This window comes from Vidua chalybeata, chromosome Z (assembly GCF_026979565.1).
Source record: "Vidua chalybeata isolate OUT-0048 chromosome Z, bVidCha1 merged haplotype, whole genome shotgun sequence".
Taxonomy (NCBI): Eukaryota; Metazoa; Chordata; class Aves; order Passeriformes; family Viduidae; genus Vidua; species Vidua chalybeata.
In genome coordinates this window covers 46834427-46859620 of record NC_071570.1, presented here as the reverse complement: position 1 = coordinate 46859620, position 25194 = coordinate 46834427, and the positions used below count along the sequence as shown (strand labels likewise).

At 40.3% G+C, this 25194-nt stretch overlaps 1 protein-coding gene across 1 annotated transcript in view; it reads left to right on the top strand.

Annotated features, from left to right (window-relative positions):
• The window catches only part of SHB (SH2 domain containing adaptor protein B), a 58157-nt gene extending 40223 nt beyond the window's left edge, over positions 1 to 17934 (top strand). Inside the window, exons 4-6 of the mRNA XM_053932738.1 lie at positions 1200 to 1371; positions 5627 to 5746; positions 14617 to 17934. Coding sequence (XP_053788713.1) covers positions 1200 to 1371; positions 5627 to 5746; positions 14617 to 14800 — 476 coding nt within the window. The 3' untranslated portion in view covers positions 14801 to 17934. The remainder of the gene's footprint in view (positions 1 to 1199; positions 1372 to 5626; positions 5747 to 14616) is intronic.
• The last annotated feature ends 7260 nt before the right edge of the window (positions 17935 to 25194 follow it).

Genomic DNA, 25194 nt, shown 5'->3' with positions numbered 1-25194 from the left:
TGTCCTAAGCTTCATGACAAAAGCATAAATAAATTTTTTAAAATAGCTCCAAAACACTTTCCTCATCCAACATCTCTGTGCATTCTCTTTTTGAACTTGAACATTGCAGCCATCTGCTTTAAAACACTTAATTCTGTTACCCACATGCCTACTTGGCTTTGTGTTATAGTAAGTTCACTTTTAAGTGCATGAGGTCTATAAGTTTTGTAGGGAGTCCCTTCAGTTTTCCTTGTAACATATTTCTCCAGGATTGCTGTTGAAACTCACAAAGGGGCTGATTGAGCTGTTTGTGCTTGTGAGCACTGTGATTTTTACCTCCTGACACAGTGAAGGTTCTCTGTGTGATCCTCACTAGACGGCCTTAATATACAATCATTTGCAGCTGGAAATGTTAGTTTTTGATGAAGTGGCAAACCAGAGAAGGCAATGAGAGTCAGGAATATGGTGTGGGTAGATTCTTTCACTGTTCCTGTCAACATTCTGTCCTTTAGTATATTTTTTTAATTGTAGCTATGTGGAATCTGTAAGTGTAGAATGAGAATGCTGACATAATTAGTATGTGCTTGGCTACAGGTGTTGCAGTGTTCTAACAAATTACATCTTTGCAAAATAAGTTGTATTTCTTTTCTTTGAATAATGTAGTTAGTGAGAGAAATGATTAAAGGCTATTTTTCTTTTGTCATCTGCTTCCTAGAATTTAAAGGCAAAAGCTTTGTGCCAGCCATGTGTGAGTGGATGCACTGTTAATTCTTTGCTGATTGACAGTATTTCTGATATGGATGTTAGCTGCCTGATTTGCCCCCAGGTCACTGTTAGGATGATACCACATAACCTGAGGCAGACTGCTGTTCACACTTACTTCTTTTTGGAATTATGGCAGGTGACTGATGGCTTGTTACTGTTACTTGTTTAACAGCATCAACTCTGGAGGATCAAAATATCAAATGTCAAGCAGTAAATACTACAAGAAGGTTTAGAAGAGTGTGAATTTTATTACTGGAAAAACACGAGAGTTTTAGGACTGTACTCTGCATAGTAAGAAAAACTTTATATGATGCATATAACTTTGTAGATAAAGCTTCTTAATGCTAGTGGGTATATGCTTATTCTCTGTAGGGTGTGACAACCACTCTAAGTGCTACAACTCTTTTGGTCCTTGCTAACCTTGCCTAGAGAGGTAATTCTTGTGTATCTTGCAGCACAGTTTAATGGAAGTGGGAAACGGCAAGCATCTCATTCTCCCTCAAATGACCAGCACATGCAATCAAGAGCACCTGGAGGAGGCTTTAAACCTATCAAACATGGCAGTCCAGAATTTTGTGGGATCCTGGGAGAGAGAATAGATCCAACTATTCAACTGGAAAAGCAGATGTAAGTAAGCACAGTAATTGCTCTCTAGCTCTTTGCCTCCCCACTTACAGGAGCAGTAAGCACCCAGATCCTGTTGTTCAGCTTCCCTCCTCAGTATCCTCAAAACCCCAAAGACTTACTCTTACTAATCCCACAAAGTGTAAGTAATTTTTGTGGGGGAGCAAAATAGTGTTAAACAGGAAACTCATCTCAGGAACAGTGAATTTTATCTGTCAAGTATGTTCAGTTATTCCATTTTCAACCTTGTTGTTTATACTGCATTAGGGGAAAAAAGTTGTATATCACATGAAACCAAATTATTTTTAAAAGTGCATAATCCAATACATTTGTGGCTGCAGAGCATGTTTCTAATATGTCAGATTTGCCTTGCATCTGGCAGTGATTCTCTTCCAGGGAGAGAATGATAAGACCACTTAAACAGCTTTCAGAAAACAGATTATTATTTCTATCCTTGTGCTATCAAACTTGAGGGCGACATTTAGATGCACTTCTATCAGCTTCAAATTCAGCTTCCAGATGAATTCCCTGTAGTAAATGTAGGGTATCCACAAGAGTGGGCCCTGTCCTTTCTTATTAATTCCCTTCTTTTAATAGTTTGGGCAGACTGGCTTGTGTGATGGAATGACCCACTGTCCTCTATCATACCAAAGGTGCAGCCTCAGAGAAGGGGCCAGAATTCCTGCTACACAGAGAAAAATCCTGAAAAGTGAAAAAGTAGAGCAATTTACAAAAGTTAAACTGATACTCCAGGTCACTGAGAAGCCAGTGGATTCATGCAGTAAAGTGATAAGCTGTGTCTTGAATCCCTGAAGGCAGTCCACTCCAGAAACTGTCATTCTGGGTTAGAGGCAGAATTTATTTGCGCTGGAGAGGGAAGGCATGGATGTGAGTATGCACTTTGTGAGAATACTTTTTTCCTTAATGCTAGTGGTATTGAGAGGATTAACACTTTTACACTTAGAGCCCTCAGTAGGAGGGAATCCTCTCCTCGTGTTTGAGAGAAGGTAGTTCCAGAAATTGCTTTTCCTTTGACATTCTATTTTTCAGGCAGTATTTGGAAGCTTAAGTTTGAAACAGATAATATCATCTGCATGTTGTCATGTTCCATCTAATCAACCTCAGCCTTTGAGCTATCTGCCCATTGACTGATTGTATACTTATCTCCAATAGAGGAAGTACTAACCATTATTGTGAAATCAGTCACTGATACTGTTAGGTAAATAACTAAAAAGCTGTAAATTTAACTGTAAATTTGGTCCTCCAAGTCGGGTAGTTCCAGCTTACCAGAGTTCCAAATACATTGAAAATACCTGCAGGAAGGTGAGTTTCTGTTACCTAATTTTTGACTCACATATATGCTGTGGTGGTGTTCTGTCTTTTAGTATAACTGCAGTTAAATGTTACAATTGAAAACTGCAGGTCTAGTTTTTTCTTCTTAACTATTCAAATGTCAGTGACATGAGGGGTTTTTTTGTTTCTTCAGCATGATGGATCAAACCTAATGAATGCAGTTAACAATGATGCGTCATAAAGTGAAATACTCCGCATTTATTTTACCATAGATGATTCATAATAATTCAAATTACTTGTTTTAGTAGTTTGAGACATCTCCACAACACATGCCAAACCCTTCCTTCTTTTACTGCAAAAGCAGAGTCTGTTTTTGCAGAAAGGAATACAAGATCTAAAGAAAAGGATGCACACAAATTGGCAAGTGGATGAGTAGGTTAGGATATTCCCCAAACAGGCAGAAATACCAAGGTCAGTTAGTATATTAAGAAAATATTTTTAGTTACTTGTGACTGAAGAATCTGTAACTATGAACTTATTAACTCACGGACCCAGGGGAATCAATGTAATTTGTTCTATTTCCTCAATAACAGTGTAAAGAAAAAAGTGTGTTCTGCTGTTTCCATTGTCTTATTGAAAATGAATCCCTCCCAGCCTTATAATCAAGATCTTGTGGTTTCCCATTTTGCTCTAACTCAGAAACAGAGTAGTGTTGTGCATTATATAAGCTGTAATAACTTATTATACTTACTGTATAATTGATGCTGCTCTCCTTTCTTCAGTGGAGCTGTGGCCCCTTCATGGCTGAAACCTGACCTTTGACAAAGTAAGGGGCGTCAGGAAGAGCATTCTGTAAACCACAATGAGGGTACTTAGAAACTTGGGAGGAGATCCTGTTAAGGGTCAAAGTGTGTGATTATGTTAGAATTTTGTTTTCAGGTATGCATTGTGTGCATGTGTTTTCCATGATATCTTAGAAGACATTCAGGTTGTTCCATACTTTTGCACTGGTGTCTTTCACAAGCTGTTATTACACTTTAAGACTACATCACTGATGTTTGAATTTTTGACCTTTCTTCACAAATGCTTATATGCTGACATTCCAAAAAATGAGCACACCCAGGACAAACAGACCCAATACAGTTGAACAGCAAATCTCTTAGGAACTTAAAGCTGATTATCACATTTTGCTTATCACACTAGGTAGCTGGAACAGGAGCAATCAGTGTGTCCCAATTACATGGGCATGAGACTCACAAACAATTACACTTCTGGATACTGCTGCTTACTGTCGGGTGTAGCCAAAACAGCTTCCAGACATCACATCTGAATCAGATGTTGTCTCATCCACGGTTTTACTTTCAACTCTTAAAAGCAGGTTTTTCTTCCTCAAACCAGCCCTGTGTTCTTTTTCCATTTCTCTCTGAATATCAGAGTTCGGCATCTCCCTTACTTTTGTAAGGTAATAGTTCACTTTCGTTTTATTTGGCCCTTTGGGGAGAAAAGAAAATAAAGATAATTGTAGCTAATAGGAAAAGTTTTTAAATTCTCCCAAATCCATTTCTTGATTCACACTTGCGTTAATATTATTCTGCCACATTCAGAAGGCAATCTAGTCTTTAAATTGCTCGTTAAGAAATATCCTTCACCAGTAAATATCTAATGGGAGATGAGAAGGAGACTGCCTGAAATCATTTGTATCTGTGTCTCCATCTTATTTGCGAAGTGATTAAGCTGTCAGGGCCTCCCTTTCTAGTCTGTCTTGACTATACAAAGTACAACCTCTCGTTCCCTCTAATGCAGACTTAAGTTTTAATCAAACATTTAATGAATTTTTAAGTTGGGCACCAACTTTATTTTTTTAGCACAGTCATCAGATTTGACAATGGAGACACCAGTAAAAGGCAGTTAAGGGCAAGATTTCTGTCAAAGAGCCTTATCTGGTCTTTATTCACCTATCTTTTAGTTGGAGCATCTTTCTTAGAGTAAGAACAAATGGAATGAAGCTCTTTTACACTAAGCAAGCAACAGTTCCTGGTAAGAACAGAGAGCACTTCTGATGTGTTCTTGCTTAGGCAGATGTGGTAGTGTCTTGCTTAGGCAGATGTGGTAGTGTCTTGCTTAGGCAGATGTGGTAGTGTCACATAGCATTTCAAAGTGCAACTGGCAATTGCAGGGAGGGAGAGATCTTCCTCAGAGCTACATTTGACACAGTACAAGGTTAGATGCAGTACACTGCTCTGGAAACTTAGGGAAGGGTCAAAGTGCTTACTTGTAGAGTCTGAGGTTTTGAAACCTGATACAGAGCAGCATGCACTGGGAAGCTTCTATGTTGGCAGTGGCTAGTTCAGTGAAGGACCCACCTCTCTTCACTCAATTTCCTTTTTTCCCTGAGTTGTTCACATCCACTCCACAGATCCACTAGAGATTTATCTAAAGCTCTCAGAATTGCCACAGCTCTGTTTAGAATGTGCCTATTTGATAGATTTTCACACTTTATAACTCATCTCCTTTTTCAAAGATTTGTTTTAGCAAATCTTTTCCACTGTTAACTGTTCATATTCTCCATGTATGATCTTCAGTTTCTTTGCTCTTGTTGTTTATTTTGTGTATTAGTTTAAAAATTTATATATCCCAGGGATGAAATAGAGCAAATTGTATATCATGGATCTGTTTGCAAGACAGATTATAATGTGTTTCTCTAAATGGGAATTTCTTACATAAATATGTATGCCAATCTTATTGCGTGGTTTCCTGATCTGAGGTTTTTCCCCTCAGCTGACGGGAATGAGAAGCCTCCACAATTTGTAATAATTTCATCCAGCGCTCTTTATCCATAATATATTAGATATTAAAGGTATCCATGTGCTATTGATAACAATTCACACCTTAAACAAAAAAGTAGTGAAAGCAGTATGAGTGGGAATATTTCTGTGTGTTTATTAAGCTCTTTGCTTTTTTCTAGATGGTATCATGGAGCAATCAGTCGGACAGATGCAGAAAACCTGTTACGTTTATGTAAGGAGTGTAGCTATCTTGTAAGAAATAGTCAAACAAGCAAGCATGACTATTCTCTTTCACTGAAGTAAGTACTTGTTAGTAAAACATAGTAAATGTATTTATAAGCCCTAACTTCTATGGTGCCATATGAGAAAATAATTCAGTTTGTTGCTGCACTGTTTTAGCTCCGAAGGACTCCAGAGTGTTTGGGACTACATGATGTATAGTTACAGCCACTGAATTAGTACCTTCCTATCTAGAGATATTAAGAGATTTTTAGCCTTCATTTGGTGTCCATTTAACTAAATAAACTTGGATTAATTTTTTTTTCTTATTTTAATTTGAAATGCTCCTGCTGCTTCTGCTTTAGGCTGAATAAGGAACTGTATTGTTTGGGGATTTTATTTCTTTTGTTTTGTGTGCTTTACTGGAGTAAAGCTGTACAGCATTTTGAAGTAAAAAGCCAAGGATTGAGGGTGAAAGATCTATAAAATTAGGAAAATTAGCAGTATTCCAGTCTTAGCACTGCTCTGAATTTGCCTTACCTAGCTTAGGCTGAGCAGGGTGCATTACAGATGTCTTCAACATAACATAATAAAAATTCATAAACAGTTGGGGTTGGAAGGGAGGATCAAAGATCATCTAGCCTACCTATCCCACCCCTGACAGGATTATAAGTTCACTTCATTTTCTAGCTGAGGAAGATTGTCAAGGTTTTGTGTGCCAGAGAAAAAAAAGCCCCTTTGCCTTGGTATAGGCTGTACAGGTGCAAAGAGAAATGTTTCCTTTCTTTCCTTCATGCAGGATAGGGTCTGATGTGGAACTTAACAGCAGCAGTGCGTTACTTTTCTCGGCCCTGGTCAGCTCTCAAGTGCGCGGCTTGGGCATTTCGGCTTCTCATCGGGGCCGGCACTTGCCGCGATTTCTGGGCGCTTCTGCTGCTGCACTCCGGGGCGGGTTGCTGGCCACGCTTTACCGTCGGTGCGAGGGAGGAAATGAAGAGGCAGGGAAAAAGTCCAAATCCATCCATCTGGATGCTTTATTGGCTGTGAGAGCCGCGATGTACAGGCTGCAGCCCGCTCCCAACCTTGCGTGGACGAAAGCGGCACTGGGACTGGAGGGTGGGGGGGGGAGGGAGTGGGATGATATAGGGGTGGGACAGGGAGGACGGGAAATCCTCCTGCCCAATGAATACAGACGCCGTGGTGATGAAGTGTACTACAGCGACCAATGGGAACACGGCAGGGGCGGACACGGGGTGAGTGGGACCGTGGGAATGGGGTGACGGGCATGGAATCCTCAGGAGTTGGCAGGGAGTGGTTACAAGAGTGACAGATGCAACACCTAACCTTCCAAGTAGGTCTGGGGTACAGGCCAGCTTGCCCTTTTCACAAGCATTACTCCTGCGAGTTTGGCATTTATGCCATTTCTTCACAGGTCTGCTCTGAAAACACATTTTACTGCTGGGATGATGGTGATACCTGGTTGTAACAAATGCTTTTTTAAATAGCACCAAAGTAGATCCTTTTTTTTATAAGTTTAAAATTCTGTTCTAGGACTTGAGAAGAAAAATATTTTGTAGGAGTATATTTTAAATCATTATTCCTCTGCTATTATTTTTATTTTTACATTATTACCTCTGTAATGCAGAGGTTTGCTTTGAGTTGGAACATATCTGCTTTAGAATTGTGGTTGAGTTCCTGTTATCTCTTTTGTAATTTGATCTTTGTATACTCTGATATAGGTGTCTTCTAGATATTTTCAAACACTGAAGCATTAATGGCACAAGCTATGATATAAATATTTCCACAGGCCTAAATTTTGTCTTAAATTCTAAGTCTTGGAATATGACCTATTTTTAAAAGTATTTCATTTAATTCTTGCATTAGCCCAGTGATTCTTGTTTTTCTGCTAGAGCACAACTTCCAGAGGAAAAGGCGACAGTTAAAATTATATTTTGCTACTTTGGACAGCTGAGATCATGCCTTTAGTATCCTTTTGTAGTCTGTTTGGACAGAACTACACTGTTTCCATTGTCTATTAGGTGTGTTTGTGCTTCTTAGGGACCTTTAGTACCATGTGTGAGTTAGCTTTTTTTTCGGTTAAATGTTTCATTTCTGCTTCAGGGAAATAGTAAGAATCACACCTTGTTTTTGTACTGAGATTAAGTAACAGTGATTTACAATCCTCTGTTTCATGTGACAAGGTTTTTCTAAAAACAAAACAGAAAGCAAAAACCAAACTCAAACCACTTCATTCTAGTTTTTTAGTTTTCTTGTCTCTAATAACAAAAGATTGTTTCCCAAACACAGCAATGAGAATCTACCCAAACATTACCTGTATTTGAAAAGTGAAAAGATGGTAGAGCTTTCTCATTTTCTTTTAATATAACTGAATATTTCATAATGGAGACATCTCTGAAGACCATTTTTTCCAATAGCACGAAGTCTTTTTATGTTCTGTGGACATTGAGAGAGCCAGACAGACTTGACTTGCATGGGGAATTTGTGTGAGATATCTGTCTGGTTCAAAATCCAAAAATTATCATTACAAATATAATGAAAATAGCTTTATTGCTAAATTAAAATGCATCTGTGTATAAAACAGTCATTGAGGTAGTTTAAGTTGCTCCAGTCATGTTGCTTTGAGATGGTGTAGTTTACCCAGTGAAATTTAATTGCATGTGGATTAGCTATCTCTGGGGGCATCAGAGAAGGTTTTATTGAAGTACACATTTATGTTGCCCATTTCAGTTAGAAGCAAGGAATTGGTATTGTTGGTGACAAGTGTTTGAACTAAAAGCATCTTTCTATGGATTGGGATCCAAAGAGCTAAGCCTCCTTGCCAGCATTATTTAAATTCTGCACAGCAGAAGAGGAAAAGAATATAATCTACCTTCCCAGAACAAAATTATCCCAAAGGCATGAGGAGCAGCTGTACATTGTCTTGAATCTCCTCTGTCAGCCCTGGATTGTTCCCTGTGTTTCCTCTTCTCTGCATTCCTTCAGGGTTGTAGATATTTGGCTCGCTCATACCCACCCACTCTTTCCTTAAACACAATTGTAATTGCAGAAGGCTGGGTAAAAATTGGAGACCCATACTCCTGGTAACTGTGTTGTAACCAGAAATTTCTGGCTGCTATTGAAATGCCTGGTTTCAAATTCCTTGTCTGAGACCTGTTCTTTACTAACAAGCACACTGGTGAAAAAGGTAGAAGTAGATGTGCAAATGAAAGAGGGAGAGTCATTTCATACTTATGTTTTAGGTGTTCAGCAATTACTTCAGTAAGCATCAAGATCACAGAGATGCCTTTCTAATGTAGCAATAGAACAGGATCTCAGGATGGGGTTATCATGTTTCAGTCTTGCCCAGTGAAGACCAGGGACCAACTGGGCTCTACTAGCTAATCCTTTCAGTCAGGATTTCCCCCTCCCAAGGCTTGCAGCAGTGTGCACCGTGCCCACACAACTTCATTTCCTGACTCACATTTCAGTTTTGCGAAATGTGGCTGTTCTTAATTTCAGATAAGGATTATCTCACAAGTTAACTAAATGTGCAGTCTGTGAGCAAAAATAGGCATTGCTTTCTGTTCTGTCAGATAGTTCCTGCACAATCACAGCCACTGGAAGTACAGAGCTGAATTCAGAGAGGGTGGTGCTTTTTGACATCCTGATCCTCTGGACTCATAAACAGGCATGTGGTTTACCTGAATAGCAAAGGAAACTGCAAACTATAGGGTTTTTTTTGTCATTACAGTCTGTAGAAGTGGTCCTGATTTCCAAAGTTGAGTACATAAACTTTGGGTAGTTCTGGGTTCTGGATAAATGCTGGACTTTCACCTTTCTGTTGATTTTTGTTCTTGGAAGTAACTCTTGTAATATTATAAAAATAAGAAGTTTCTTCCTGTCAGTATAGTTTACAAAGAGGTCATGGGATTTTTTATGTGTCTCTAAATTAGCAGTTGAATAAAAGTATTTAAAATGTATTACCAGTCTGTTGTTAGCCTAAACCATAATAAGGTCCTGTCTGTTAGCAGAAAGTATGGATTCTGTGATATCTGTGGAAAATCCAACAAGCTGAGGATTCTCACTACCTTCAAAGCAGCAGATGGGAACTTGTAATAGAGAATGGAGCCTGGGCTTAGTAGTGATTTTCACACACTGGGTGCAAATTAACACTTCTACACCTTGTTTGTAGGGGAAGAGATGTTTATTTTATCATGGAGACAGTGTCCTTCAGGTGTAAAATGACAATGTTGTGTATAATATGCTTGAAAAAGCAAAGCTGAAACAGGAAAACCAGTTCATAGGCCAGCCTCTTAATGTCTCCAGTAAATGATTTTTCAATTTTCTTGTTTTTGGAGTTTTTTTTGGTTTTTTTTTTGCTGGAGTTAAGCAGTGAGTTTATTTTTCAGAGGAGGTTTATTTTTTATTTTCTTGTTGCTATACATTGACATGAAACATAGGCTTTGTTCAAAGTAACAACACGTAACACAAGTTAAGATTATGGAATGGAAAATAATTTCAGAATGGAAAAACAACACAACATATGTTTCATCATTGCTAGCTATTTTTTTTCTGATGATATTGCAAAGTTGTTACTTTTTTCTTTATGCAAGTGACGTTTCATCAAAATTAATGCAGAAAATCTGTTCTGACAAAACAATGCTTTCTTCAGCAAAAATAGGGTTCAGAAGACTTGGCCAAACTTTCTGATTGTAAACACTGAATCAAAGCCATTAATATTTCCTGGAAAAAATACTAGGTTTAATATCTCATATTTATTAAACCTGCTTTTATCACACTTCATGCATAAGATCAATAAAGCACATTCTGATTAATTGTCTGCCCAATTCCTTTCCCATCCTCACTGTGTTTTAAAAACTGAGAGAAAATATGTGGGGAGGTTGCAATTCAGAGTCTCTTGGTGTTATGGTTGTGTTGCCAAACATTTTAAACAAGGTGTGACTGACTATTAGTCATGTATCAAGTTTGTGTCTGTGTAAACATCTGTGCTTGAGAGTTCCAAAGAAATTTGGTGCAGGGATCAGCAATTAGCAATTTTCTTGTGTTTGAAACTCATAGGAATGGTTGCAAAAAGGAAAGAAAGGGTAGAATATTGTCTCTAGTAGCATTATTTTGTCACTGTTTGTCAATTGAATGCAAATGTGGTGAAGAGTTATTGCAACATTTGAAAAACCACAATGACATTCAGAATTCACACAGTAACAACATTACATGCTGTAGTTCAGGTCCCAGCACCTTCTCTTACAAAATGTGTATGTCTTGTCTCTTCAAGGCACTGGCTCTCACCAGGGTTCACATAAGGCACTGGCTCTTCAGCAGTGTTCACCAGTGTGAACTTGGGATCACTATTTAGGTTCTTTTCTTTGAAAAGCTTGGGCCTAGCAAATTCTAATAGTTTTTGCTGAGCTGAAAAAATAGGCATTCCAAAACCAGGCCTACTCAGTCAGGCACTTGTTCAGGTAGACTACAACAGTGATTCAAAACCTAAGCAGAAACTTATTTACAATCACTTCAACCACTAAGATTTTTTTCCCTGTCATTACCTGAAATTTCTGTAATTTCTTTGCATACTAAAATCAATGTTTGGAGGAGAGGAAGAGGGAGTATGACTTCCAGATTCTTTTTGACATGGTCTCTGTAATTCTAGTCACTGGTCTAGCAGCACTGGTGCTATTAATCAAGTACAGATGCATTTTGCCCTTACCTGTTACTAAAGGCACTGATTCTCTGAGTCCAGGCATACCAGAAGAGGGGAGACTGTGAGACAGATTTTAAGGACAAATAGAGAAGGTGAGACAGTACAGAAGGATCCTTAGTATTGATGTGAATAGTTTCACAGAATAGTTTACAGTTGAAAGGGTTTAATTCAAGGGCATGATTTCAAGCTGCTGAGTTGACCTTCTTCCAACTTAATTTGTCCTACATTATAGAAGATGAGAATTGTCTGGTTTGATATGTCTAACTGCAACCAGTGACAGTTCATTTGAAACAGGGAGGGCAGATAGCACCTTCATGGTGTAATTTTTGGACACTAAAAGAGGGTGGAAAGGGAGTGAAGGAGGAAAACACTTGAAAATGTAATCTTTGCTTTCATCCACCAGTAAGCCTGAAATAATGCTCAGTTTAAAGAGTTCTGGACATCCAGGAAAGTAGCCAGGATAGAGATCAGGTCTATCACTAACAATGTGGCTGAAAACACTAGCAGTAAGCAAAACCAGTTCATTGACTGAATGTTCTTGCCTCTCAGTTCTACTCCTTTGTGAACAGAAAATTTGCGTGTGAGACACTGCAAAGCTTTAAAATCTGTTTAACATACCTTCCAGTTGCCTAGAGAGATCTAGTTGAAAATGGACCTCTGGAGATGTCTAGTCCAATCCCCTGCTCCAAGCAGTACATGCTTATCAGGCTGCTGAGTGCTTTGGAAAACTTGTGAGGATAAAACCCTTCTCACGTGCTTGATCCTGGTTCCTGGGCTCTAGGAGTCCTACAAGGAAAAGTCCCTGTGTCTAGTGGGAGCTCCCTTGCAGCTTGTGCTTGTTGACTGAGAAATTTCTGTTTTCTCTGTAACTCTCCCTTTTAGGCAGTGGATGATTGCAATCTGACATCCTCCATCCCACCTTTTCTTCTCCTGGAGACTAAACAGGCACAATTCCCTCAAGCCTATCCTCGTATGTCAGGTATTCCCATCCCCAGACCATGTATAGTGGTCCTGCTGTGGATATGCTCCAGTATTGACATCCTTTTTATCATGGGACACCCTCTCAACAGTTACAGATGCAGTCTCACAAGTGCTCTGTAGAAGTAGTAGTCACTGTCTTCCAGCAGCTGGCTGCACTTTGCTATGGAACTCAGGGCTGCAGTCAGACTTCATGGGCAGATCATTGTATCAGTCTCCTTTCCACCATGTGTCCTCCCTACCATAGTTCCTTTTCTGGCCCATTGTGACCCAGCTTGCATTGCTGATTGGGTTTGTTCCATCCCAAGGGAAGAAGCTATGGATTAGCCTTGTCTACATTCCATTAGCCTGCTATTCCTAACTTTTAGCTCACATTCTTTTTCCCTCACCCTCACAAACAATGTGGCCTTCCAGAAGGCTCACCCGTCAGGATATATAGCAGGTTTTCTTTCTGTGTGAGCTCAATAACTATGTGCTACACAAACCTGAATATATAACATAGATCCTTCTTGAGGAAGCAACAGCTGTCTGTCATGAATACATGACTTGTAGCAATTTGTTCATACAACATGCATTCCTGTTCAAAACCTGAACACTCCTGTTCAAAAAATGTTTGTGTCTTTTCCTTCTCTGCACTAAAGTGCACTTAAAAGATCGTTCTTCAGTCCTTGCCATACTTCTGAAATTAGCATGCACCTTATTCCAATAATGTACCTGCACACTTTTAAGTCATTTTGTGGCAAAGCAGATTCATAGTCAACTGAAGAAAGAGAGCAATACATCTGTCCTCATAATAAGTATTTAAAGAGGTCACTCTTATTTAAGGGAAATAATTTAGAGATTAATTATTACTTGAAAGATGTATTTTGCCACTAAGAAATTGATATTTAAAGCATGATTTGAAGCATGTAGAGCTATAATTACAGTGCCTGCCATAGTTTCTGTGCACCAGGTTTCTCTTCGTCAGAGAATTGTTGAATACATCTGAAAGATATAAGCTTGGTTATAATACAGGCACTTACAAATGGAACGCTGCACCTGCTCACTAGAATATGGCAGATTTTAGAGAAGCTGGTTTTAATATAATTTGTTTTCCTGCTGCAGTTTGCTGTGTCATCTTGAATTGGGTTTTTTCCCTGACACAGACCATCTCCAATTTTAACACTACTGTCTCTGTCCCTGGACACACCTAGAAGAAACAATGCCTCGGAGCTAGAAGGTTAGGGATTGGTACCTCAAACAAGCTGTAAAAACCTTCTAAGCCTCATTTAACATCTTGATGTGTAGGAGCTGTTCTTTGCACTTGTGTTGCCCTGGCTGAACTCTACGCTTTTAAAGTAGCCTATATGTTATGTTAAGACAGCAGACACTGAAGGGTTGCTTCTGGGAAGAGCTGAGACCTACTTTACCTCTGGTGCTGTATGGTAGTGTGGGTGCTACCCATCAGAGTGGAATTCTGTTGGACAGGTTGCTTTGCCAAGAGCAGGCAGGGCAGCTCCATGACACTCTTCTCCTACCTGTGTAATCATGAGCCTTCCATCAAAGAAAGTGCCTGCAGAAAGACCACAGGACAGCAGTCCTTGCTCAGTATAGTGCTCAGTCTAAAGCAGTACTATGCCATGCACCTTGGGAACATGCTTACCTGGAGTAGTTTTCCTACCTGAAGCCACCAGATTATGCACAGAGATCTGTTCTGGACAGTTGCTGCCCAGGTGGAATGGGCGAGGTCTGCCCTGAGACATCCACAGGTAAGCCATCCAGGGTAGAACAGGACAGGTCTTGTCTTGCCTAGCTAAGCAAGGTTCATGGCCTGCTTGTACCTATGAAGGGACCCTAAGGCCTCTGACAGGCCAACACCACAGATATTTGGGTCCAGAAGTAATGACTGGCTATAGTGAAAATAAGTGTTCACAGGAAAATATTGAAGGGGCTGGAGAGAGGGGCCGTGGGAAGGAAATGGATTGTCTTCTGCCATGCCTCTGGATAATTTTCTGTGTGAGACAGCCATGGATGTGGATCAAGGCAGCACAGGTGCTGAAAACAAAATACTACCTTAGGCTGTCTTTGTGGTGAACTGTCCATGGGGATTTGCAACTAGCAGTTGGAGTCAGTCTGGCCACTGTCTTGGCCTGCCACCCAGCAACTACTGGCATTTTGTTCTCCTACTTTCCCCTCCGTAAGGAGAGCTTGTTGTGGTGCTGCGCCCCTCTTCTCTATGCACAAGCATGAACTTACACTTTGCTTTCCTTGCAGGAGCAGTCAAGGTTTTATGCATATGAAGCTGACGAAAACTAAAGAGAAATACATCCTGGGTCAGAACAGCCCTCCCTTCGACAGTGTTCCTGAAGTCATCCACTACTACACTACAAAAAAGCTGCCTATCAAAGGAGCAGAACACTTGTCCTTGCTCTACCCTGTGGCTGTACGGACTCTCTAATAACCTAGTCTCACCCCTTCCTGTGGTTGGGAGGTGAGAGATAAGCTGGGTTGCACAGAATTCATTGCCAGAATTTAGAGCTTGAGTCTATGATTGAGAGAGGCAGCATTTAGTCTTGTGAATGTGGGCTCTCTGCAGAGTTGTCTATGGGACTGTGTGTGTGATACACTTGTGCTGCAGCACGCCTCTAGAATTGTATTGCCGTGTAAGAGAAAGAACACTTATTTTAGTGCAAGGAGAGCAGATAACCTTCCCAGACTTTCTATGTGAATGAAAGTGCTTCCCAACAAAAGTTCTTTCTTCATGTTTTGAGAAGATTCAGCAAGTTCTTCTCAGCAGTAAAAAACCAACAACTTGTATTCTCTTGCTACCCTGAGAAACTTCTCCATGAGAAAGAGTAACCTTACTCTGAGGGACCCTAGGGTGTTCTTGATGGACCTGAGAAGGAGCTGCTTAGCAAGCAAGTCTCTGGCTCTGGTCACATAACTTGATGGGTTTGGGATTTTTTTAATGGAGTTTCTTGGGGTAGTGAAATATTGAACTTCTATTAGACACACAATCTTAAAATAGTTTTGTGAGAGCAAATCATGGTCATTTACTTATGAATAGGGGATGTAATTAAACAGTAGTTTGTTATATATTTTTATCCTTTTTGGTACAATAATCTCAATGTTTACTCTCTTCATTTGCAAGTTTCATTTGTAGGTACAGGCAGCTAATTCTGTTTGGGGCAGTTACACCATAATGTTTTAAGTAGTTAGGATAAGTAATTTTGATATGTGGGTTAGTATTTATGCATGAGGGTGGTCAAAGGCTTTTATAAAGCTTTAGTAGGCAAAATCTTCACTTGCTCATTCATCTGGATCAAACAGCTGTCCTACTGATGTAGCAGGCTAACATGTGTATCACACTGTCTTTCCACAAGATGGCTTTTGCAGCTGTGAGAACTGGAGTATGTAGCAGAGCAGAATTTTGTTTTTCTGGTCTCAATGGTCTGCCAAGGCATTCTTAAGGCACAGCCCCATTGGCACATACTTTCTGGCCAGTGCTCTTTTTCACCATGAGCAGAAGCCTGCCTCCTGCTGTATTTCAGTCACTGTCAGCCAGAAGCACTGGGGAAGCTGCTCTGTATCTTAGTCCTGCCAAATCAGTGCCCATCCACTTGGGACATATTTTCTACATGCTCTGTGTGCTCATTCAGTGAGATAAGTGAAAAATTATAATTGTACACAGGCTGGAATTGGGGAATCTATAGCCTTATAGTCCTCATGTTGTGCCATCTCCCACATACATCTAGAATGTTGTGAATTAACCCATCAGCTAGTATAGTAGCAAACTGGTTATATGCAGGTTATGTATTTTACAGACAGCAATAGGACTGTGAAATTGTGTGCTATTTAATTCAGCTTTCTTAGCTATTACTATCTTTTTATGTATGCTTAGAAAGAAGTGCAAATCTGAAAATTGTGATGGAATAACCACTTACTGCCTGTAAAAGTAGTTCTTCATGGTATTGTCTAATCTGTTAAGAACCTCAAGGATGACCCATATACTCTTACTGGTGCTAAATATTCTGTTTCCTTTTAAGCCTGCCTTATTCTTTAAATGGCATCCAATGAAGATTGAACAGAAGTTGATCATATGTGTGTGAAGAGCCCAGTGTCCTTCTGTGCAGTAATGGTAGTGGGTCAAACTGTCTGTCTTACCCAGAATTGGAAGCTGCATTGAAATAGGTTTTCTAGTTTTCCAAGGAGGGTGCCTCAGTGGAGGACAACATTCCTCTCCAAGTGAAAACAAGCATCCCCTTTTCGTGTACTTGATGCCTTGAGAAGGCTGATCTAGAACAGAGGCTAGACAGAGTTAAAGAATAAAGTAGGTATTTATTAAAAGGCCTTAAAGGATACACCTTGGGCACTGTAAGAGCCTGGCCAGGGCTACACCCAAGATGAACCCAAAATGGTTACAAAATGGACCACTAGTCACAAGGTCTCACACTTTTATAAGTTTTGGTCCCTTAGCATATTGGGGTTAATTGTCCAATTATAGGTTTAGGTTATGAAGTTCCATCCTCCTTGTTTTCTCTCTTCAATTCACTGTTGTTGATACTTTTTGGGCCTGGAGCTTGTATCAGTTGTCCTAGTCAAGCTGGAAATGGAATTGTTTTCTCTACCTACCCTGTGAAGAGAACTTACCAACACTTAATATGAGGCCCAAAGCTACACACTAAAGCAGCATAGAAACTGAAAAATATGAAAGCTAAAACTAAAGTCTTTACTCTCTTAACATCACCCAACTGACAAGAGCATACAGGCACTTTTAAGTTAGTATATTCTCTCACCAGAGTAGGAGTTTATGAAGGTGGCAGAGTTCACACAGATTAGGAATCAGGTGACATCTGCTCTGAGTCTTGGCCTTTGTGGGCTCGAGCAACATTATCGTGCCCTTTGGGACAGAAATATGTGTTGTTTCTTCTTTTGCGTATTGAATCTGGCATGATTGCTGTTCCATAGTCTGTTATTCTTCTTTAAAGGGAAAAAAAAAAGTATGCCCCTACTCTGTCTAACAGCAATTACCAGTAGAAACCAATAGCATCATTAACCAAGGCCTTGTCTGGCTTCCTTAAGCACTTTGTCTTTAATTCATGGGGATAACTATTGTACCAGACCTTTCTTGTCATGGGTCTGATCAAAAGTCAGATGAAGCCAGCAAGTGCCATTTTCTTGCTGTCTGCAAATTTTGGTTTGATACAAATTATGTGAATGTGCATCATACAAATGAGTATACTGCTTATTACAGCTTCAAGGATCAGATCAAGGTTCTTGGATCAGTAAGAGGAGATCATCTCAGAACGTTTTGGTTGTCCATGGGAAGGTTTTTTTATTGTTTTTCTAAAAGACTTTTAGAAAGTACTCAGTAATTGCAGAATAAATAAAACCAGGATTTTGTTTGCACTGTAATGTTGTCTCTGTTTATTTAAGTGATTGTATGATATTTTTCCAGTGAAGGAATATTCTTCTCAGATTTTTTTAATGTACAGTGAAAATGCGGTGTGTTAACAGTGTGTAGTATTGCGTATAGGTGGAAGATCTTGTAGTGATCATGCCTATATTGCACATTAAAAGTTTATTTTAAAAGAAGTATAAACCTTTCCCTTTTTTTCCTCTGATTGTCCTTGTGTACTCAGATTGTCATGAATAGCTAATAATTGAAGCAGCCTTTTATAACAACTTGTGTTTGTCTCAACTGTGTTGTGAAAGTAATCATTAGGTTGTAATTTTGGAGTCTGGAAAATCATATATCTCAGTTCTACCCTGACTAATTCTCTTGATAATGTGCACCTTTACAAGGGCTGACATGGGTCCATGTGTGAATGATATTGCTGGTGGTGTCCAAGGAATCCAGTTATTGCTTCTAACAGCATAACACTGGTGAGTCACTTTTTGCAGTCTTTGTATGAGGTGTTAATTAGGCTTCTATTTTGATGAGCATGGTGGAGGCTGTGAACATCTGTATGATGTGTAGGAGAACTTTAGTGGCCAAGGTTGGATTTCACAGCTCCTTCCATAATTGGAAAATCATTTAGGCTTGTTGAAGTACAGTCATCACCATGGTTTCTCTACTTGATAACAGATTATTGTCTTACATTGAAATTAAGTCTTCAGAGATAGGATGCAAAGTACATGGCTGAATTAAATGCAAAGGTACAAAGCAGACATTTTCTGCTTCTCAAAGAACATGGCCTGAATCTATACTCTGAGGAAAATGCTTACTGCTTGGAGGATGACACATTTGTGTGCTGCTCCTCAGCGTTCCATTGGGTTTTGCACTTTATCTTGATGTCATGGCTCAAGCTGGCAACACAAACACCATGTGGCAATGTTGGTGGAGTCCACAAATTATATCTATTATCCAGGCTCTGATTCCATTTCAACACTGCTATACTGCTAAGCTATACTCTGGTGGACTCAGTTCTCTGCTGCTGTAAGTTATTCATGCTGTCCTTGGGTGGCGCCTCAAGTGGTGCCTGAGCAAAACAAGCAAGGTCTTAACAGAATATTAAATAAATAAATTGAAGACCTCACCCCACACACTACTGTAATATCTCCCTGTAGAAAGGGTAAAACAAAACCGATTTGGAACAGAACTGTTTGTACTCCTGGTCTGAGCAAGGAGTGAAGGAAATAAAAAGGAGAGTCGACTGGTTTTCATACATTTGTTTTCTTTTTTAATGATCTGCAATGATCCCACATAAAATACCGCATATTGCTTTCTTTTATTACTTATTTCTGGAGGCCTCAGAAAGAAGGTAAGAAGAAAGTAAGGACAGAAATCACAGCAGCTGAGCAAAGCTGTTGATCTGAAATGAAGCAGATAGAAGTCCAACTGAAAAGAAATGTTCATATGTTGCAAGGGATGATCATGTACAATCCAATTTTCTGCAGCATGTGATTTCCTGTCTCAAGCCTTGAGCTTCCTCTGCAAACAAGGTATGCACAATCTAGAGATAATGTGGTGACTTCAGAGCTCTGCACCTTTGTATTTAGTTCAATGATAAAATTAGACCAAACATTGCCTTTGCTTTCAGGGTCCCTGAATTGCATTTGTTGCTGCTGACAATTCCAAGACACAAGCTTGGTGAAGCTTGTTGCCAAGTTGATTATATTAACCCATTTCCCAAGTCTGCCCCCAAGAAACAATGGTTCTCACCACAGCATAAATATAAAAAGGATGGGTGGAAATCCACTGAATTGCATAATCCATGGGAATGACTGAAACATGATGATTATATGAAGTTAATATATAGGAAGAATTATAGGATTGTTTATAGAGTAATGGCTAGATTGTGTCAAGTAGTATGGACATGCCCTGGCTGAAATTTAGCTATGAAAGAATAGAGAAGGATAAGGTAACCTTACAAGTAAACAGCTTATTAACTGCTGTGAAAGTTGTAAAAGTGTCATGGAGAAAGTGTGGAGATACTTTCAGAAAAGGCAGACTGAATGGCAGTGAGGCAAGAGTCAAGTGTGAGATACTGAGAGGATTTGAATACAGGAACCAGGCATTCTCTAGCAGTCGGTAATAGATATTGTCCAGGGTCTCTCAAGAGAGACACAGAAGGTACCTACAAGAAGTAACCCACACAAAGAGATTTTAAGGAGAGACTAAAGAAATTATGAGAATCCAGAGAGACTCAGAAGAGACTTCAAACAAAATCCTGGGGAGGAAAAGGGGAGAATTCAGGAATACCTTGGGAGAAATACAAGGGACCCTACATCCTTAGAGACTGCACACGGTAGGGCTGGAACTGATACACTGACAATCCTGACTTCTCTCCCAGAATATGTAGTCTACCACATAGGACAAGGACTACACTGATCAAACCAACTTCTCTTCTGGACTGTCCTGTGGAACAGGAAGGTCTCGTTTCTCATGGCTGACATCACAGATATCAATATCAAAAATGTTTTTGGATCTGACTTCATTTAGACTCTGCACTTTCGTTTTAACTTTTACTGCAAAAACCAGGTCTAAACTCTCTATTATGAATTAATTATTGTTCATTTTTTCATTTTTTTAAAATATAAAGTTATGTGATATAATTGTGATAAATTATTATAATAAAAGGATTCCAGTTAGTAACTTTGTATGGCCAGGATGGACCATGGTTTCAACTGGAGTATTACCAGTTTTGTGAAAATAAGGGCCATGTAAAAAAATCTCTTTGACTTTTGTTGTTTGTTCATAATCTCCTTTCAGCACAAATGTAGTAAACTTTCCTCTGAAATAATCTTATTATTTACCTCCAGTAATTAGATCCATTCATAGAGAGGGCAGCCTATAAAATCTTGTCATCTGTCTGTTTTTTCTACATATTAAGACTATTTTTATTTCCATATAAACATATCTATATAGAATTATTTAGGTCATCAAGTCCAGCATTTAACCTAACACTTCCAAATCCACCCTTTATCCATGTCCTTAAATGCCATATCTTTTAAATATCTCCAGGCAGTGAACTGAACCACTTTCCTGAGCAGCCTGGTCTGTGACTGATAGGCCTTTCAGTAGTGAATTATTTCCATATTAACGCTGTCTAAACCACCACTGGTACAACTTGAGGCTGTTCCTTCTCATCCTCTCATTTGTTGGGAGAAAAGGCTGACCCCTACCTTACTAAACCCTCCTTCCCTGTAGTTGCAGAGTTGAAGTTTCCCTGAGACTCTTTCTACAGGCTTAACACACCCAGTACCATCAGCTGCTCTTCACAGGTTTTGTGCTTCAGACCCTTCACCAGTAGCTCCATTGCCCTTCTCTGGTCACACCCCAGCACCTCAGTGTTCTTTTTGAAGTGAGAGGCCCAGAACTGAACAAAGAACTCAAGGCGTGGCCTCACCAGTGCTGGGTACAGGGGGACAATCCTTGCCCTGGTCCTGCTAGCCACATTATTGCTGATACAGGCCAGGATGCCATTGCCCTTCTTAGCCACTTAGGCACACTGCTTCTTTGTGTTCAGCCAGATGTCGACCATATCACCCCCAGGTCCTTTGCTGGGCAGCTTTCCAGACACTCTGCCCCCCCATCTGTAGTGCTGAGTGAAGTTGTTGTGACACAAGGGCAGGACCTGAGACTTAGCCTTACGGAATCTCACACTGTTGGCCTCAGCCCATCAATCCAGCCTGTCCAGATCCCTCTGCAGAACCTTCCTGCCCTCCAGCAGGTCAATACTCCCACCCAGCCTGGTGTTGTCTGCAAAATGGCTGAGAGTATGCTCAGTTCTCTCATCCAGATCAGCAAACTAGCTGTTAACCAAAACTGGCTCCAGTACTGATCCCTGGAAAAAGCACTTGTGACTGGATGGATGTAGCTCCATTCACCACCACTCTCTGGACCTGGCCATCCAGACACTTTGTTACCCAATAAACAGAGCACCCATCCAAGTCATCCTCCAGTTTCTCTGGGAGAATGCTGTGGGAGATAATGTCAAAGGCTTTGCTCAAGTCATGATAGACAACATCCAAAGCCTTTCCCTCATCTATTAACTGGGTCACCTTGTCATAGATCAGGTTGGTCACATAGCACCTGCCTTCCCTAAATCCTTGCTGGCTGGGCCTGATCTCTGGTTGTCTTGTACATGCCGTATGATGGCACTCAGCATGATCTGTTCCATGACCTTCACCAGGCTGGCAGGCCTATAGTGCCCCAGCACCTTATAGATATTTCTTTCAGCCCTTGTAGAAGGGCATCATATTGGCCAATTTCCATTCTCCTGGGATCTTCCTGGTTAGTCAGGACTGCTGCTAAATGATTAAAAATGACTCAATGAGCTCTTCTACCAGCTCCCTCAGTACCCTTCAGAGGAAGTCATTTGGCCTCATAGATTTTTGTGTGTCTAAGATATGTAGCAGATTGTTAATTTTTCGCCTCCTCGATTATTAGGCCATCATTCTGTTTCCCATCTGTGTCTTCCAGATCACCAGATTTATTGATAGAAACATTTTGTCTTTTACTGCGGTAGCCAAATTAAATTCTAGTTGGGCTTTGGCCCTTTAAATTTTCTCTCCATACAAATTTGGGACTTGGTAGTCTTCCTGAGCAGAGACCCACTTCTTCCAAAGGTCATAAACTCTTTTCGTTACTGAATTACAGCCAAAACTCTCTTGTTCAAACTGGTTTTCTTCCCCTCCACCACAGGTGTTTTGGCATTCAGGACGGTATTTCTGCAGCTTTAAGATTTTTTTCTTCAAAAATTGCTAGCCTGCCTAGATTACTTTGTTCTTCAAGAATGCACAGAATCCTTTAGGCTGGGAAATTCCTCTGGACCATTGAGACCAATCTTTGACTGATCACCACCTTGTCAACTAGACCATTGCACCATGTCCTGTGTCCAGTCCTTTAATGAACACCTGCAAGGATGATGACTTCACCACCTCCCTGCGCAGCCCATGCCAATGTTTAACAACCCTTTCCATCAAGAAATTCCTCCTGATATCCTGATAGCTGAATCTCCTCTGGCACAGCTTGAGGCTGTGTCCTCTCATCCTGTAACTAATTGCCTAGGAGAAGAAGCCAACCCCCAACTAGCTACAACTTTCTCTATGGGATTTTTGAGAGCAGCAAGGTCACCCCTGAGCCTCCTTTTCTCCAGACTAAACAACCCTAGGTCCCTCATCCTCTCCTAATAGGACTTATCCTCTAGACCTTTCTCCAACTTCACTGCCCTTCTCTGGACTCACCCCAGCACCTCAATACCTTCTTTGAAGTGCCTTCCAAGAGACTGTCAACTAGGCCAAAGGCTTCCCGACAGAAGTCCAAGCTGGTAATTCTAACCACATTCCTTAATTCTATAATTTCATGATTACTATGGCCCAGACATCCTCCAGCCATTAGCTGCATCAGTTTTACTGCTGTTAAGACTGTTCTTCACCTCTGTTAAAGAAACTAAACTGTCCCTTCTCTTACTTGTCTTCTGTGCTGTCACCATGTGAATGTCTGAATAATTCTGATTTCAAGGTGCTGAAAATCGGCTGAATGAAAGAGTTTGCATTGCAGAGTCCAGTGTTTGCTCTATCACTAATAGGAGCTCTTGTGAAAAAAAACAAAGGTGAGAGCATGCTCCTTTTGCACTTGGAAGCTGCATTTAAACTCAGATTTTGCTACTGACCCCTACCTCTGTAGTATCTTCGCTTCTGTCATTCATTGCCTTGTGTCTCGTTGATTCTGACCCTGATCCTGACACATCACCTTGGTTTTCAGGCTTAGCCTCAGGCTTTCTATGATCCTACATGCACCTGCTGTGTTACTACTGGACAGAGACTGAGACTTGCTGGCTCAGAATCATGCGAGGAAAAACAAACAGAGAGACAAACAAACAAAAAATAACTCTGCATCTTGCTCCAGCTGTAGTTTTTGTTTCTATAGAGGTCATGTGAAAATGGAGCTTGACAGCAAGAGATATTATTTTGGGATGGCCAAAGTTGCTGAACTGCTCTGTTTTTTACACACGGAGTTGCCAAGTGCTTGCATCTACATCCTTCCTTCAGTTTTAACATCTTCCATTTACAGCTGTGGCCACTCAGTGTCTGCAGAAGCAGGCTGGTTCATGGGCAAAACAAAATTTTCCTGCTTTTAAAGAAATTACATGCTAACCAAACCCGAATCAATTATAGTGGGGACTATTACTATTTCTTAATTGATTTTTTAATCTAAATTTTATTTTTAATCTTAATTTTATTTTTTATGCTAAAACCTAACTTAATTTTCGTCATATAATTATTTTTCCCTATATTGAATTTTCTTGTTACTGAATCCTAGAATTTTGTTTATTTCAACAACAGGAACAATTAAAATGGAAGTTGTGTTTGGCCTGCTTGTGCTCGTTTCGGTTTTTATATTTGTCTCTCCAGATGTGTTTCTTCTTTCCTTCCTTCATCTTAATCTCCCATTCCTCCTTCTTTTGCCTACCTACTTGAAAAGCTGAAATGTAACTGTCAAATATTTTGGTTTGAATCTTGGAAAATTAAAAAAAAATATGAACATTTTGATGGAAAATTAAATTTGTGGCCACTCCCAGCATATTTGGTTTTGATGCAGCCAGTCAGACAGTGCAATCTCCAGGACTCTGAAGGGGAGGAAGGGGATAGGGCTGTGTTTTCTCTCTGCCTAGAACTGCCAACATTCTCCAGGTCTTAATCACTAAGGCACTACTGGATTACAGAGAAGGTCCTCCAGCTTTGTGAGGACTGAATACACCCCAGCTTGGCCTGAGATGGGGCTCTGTTCAGTATAGATACAGAGCATAAGGAAACTCCTCCAGAAGTGGATCCCTCCCACAGGCAGGCAGTGATCCTGTTTTCTGTAGGCTCATATCGCCCTATCCTGTCTCCCACAGCCTTAAATCCTCCTGTTCCCTGCTGCTGTGTCTCTATGGGGTGTAGAGACACACTCCTTAGATAGAGAGTGCAGGAAGAGGGAAGGGAGATTTCCTTCAACCCCATTTTGGGTCTCTAGGACTGATGTACAGGGGGAAATCAATTCACACTCTCTTTTCCTGGGAACACAGCTCCCTCGTGAGGCAGACTTCAGCAGGATCCTTTGAGGGTCCAAGTTCAGCTAAGTAATGGGATATCGCTGCAAAACCACCTACAACACTAAGGAAGGAGACATACCCATCAACCCTCAGCACAGGTACAACTGGCAGAAGGTGCGTCTTGTAAGAGGTGAGGCTGGGAAAAGAAGCGCCAGATCCTGCTGTTTTCCAGGGAGCCCAGGTGCCCTGTTGCTCATTAGCCCTGCTTTGCTCTAACTGCTAGTGCCAACTGTTTTCTCAACACCAAAAGAACCCCCCATATATGGTGACCTCTTCACCATACTCTAAATAGACTCTACTACTTAAT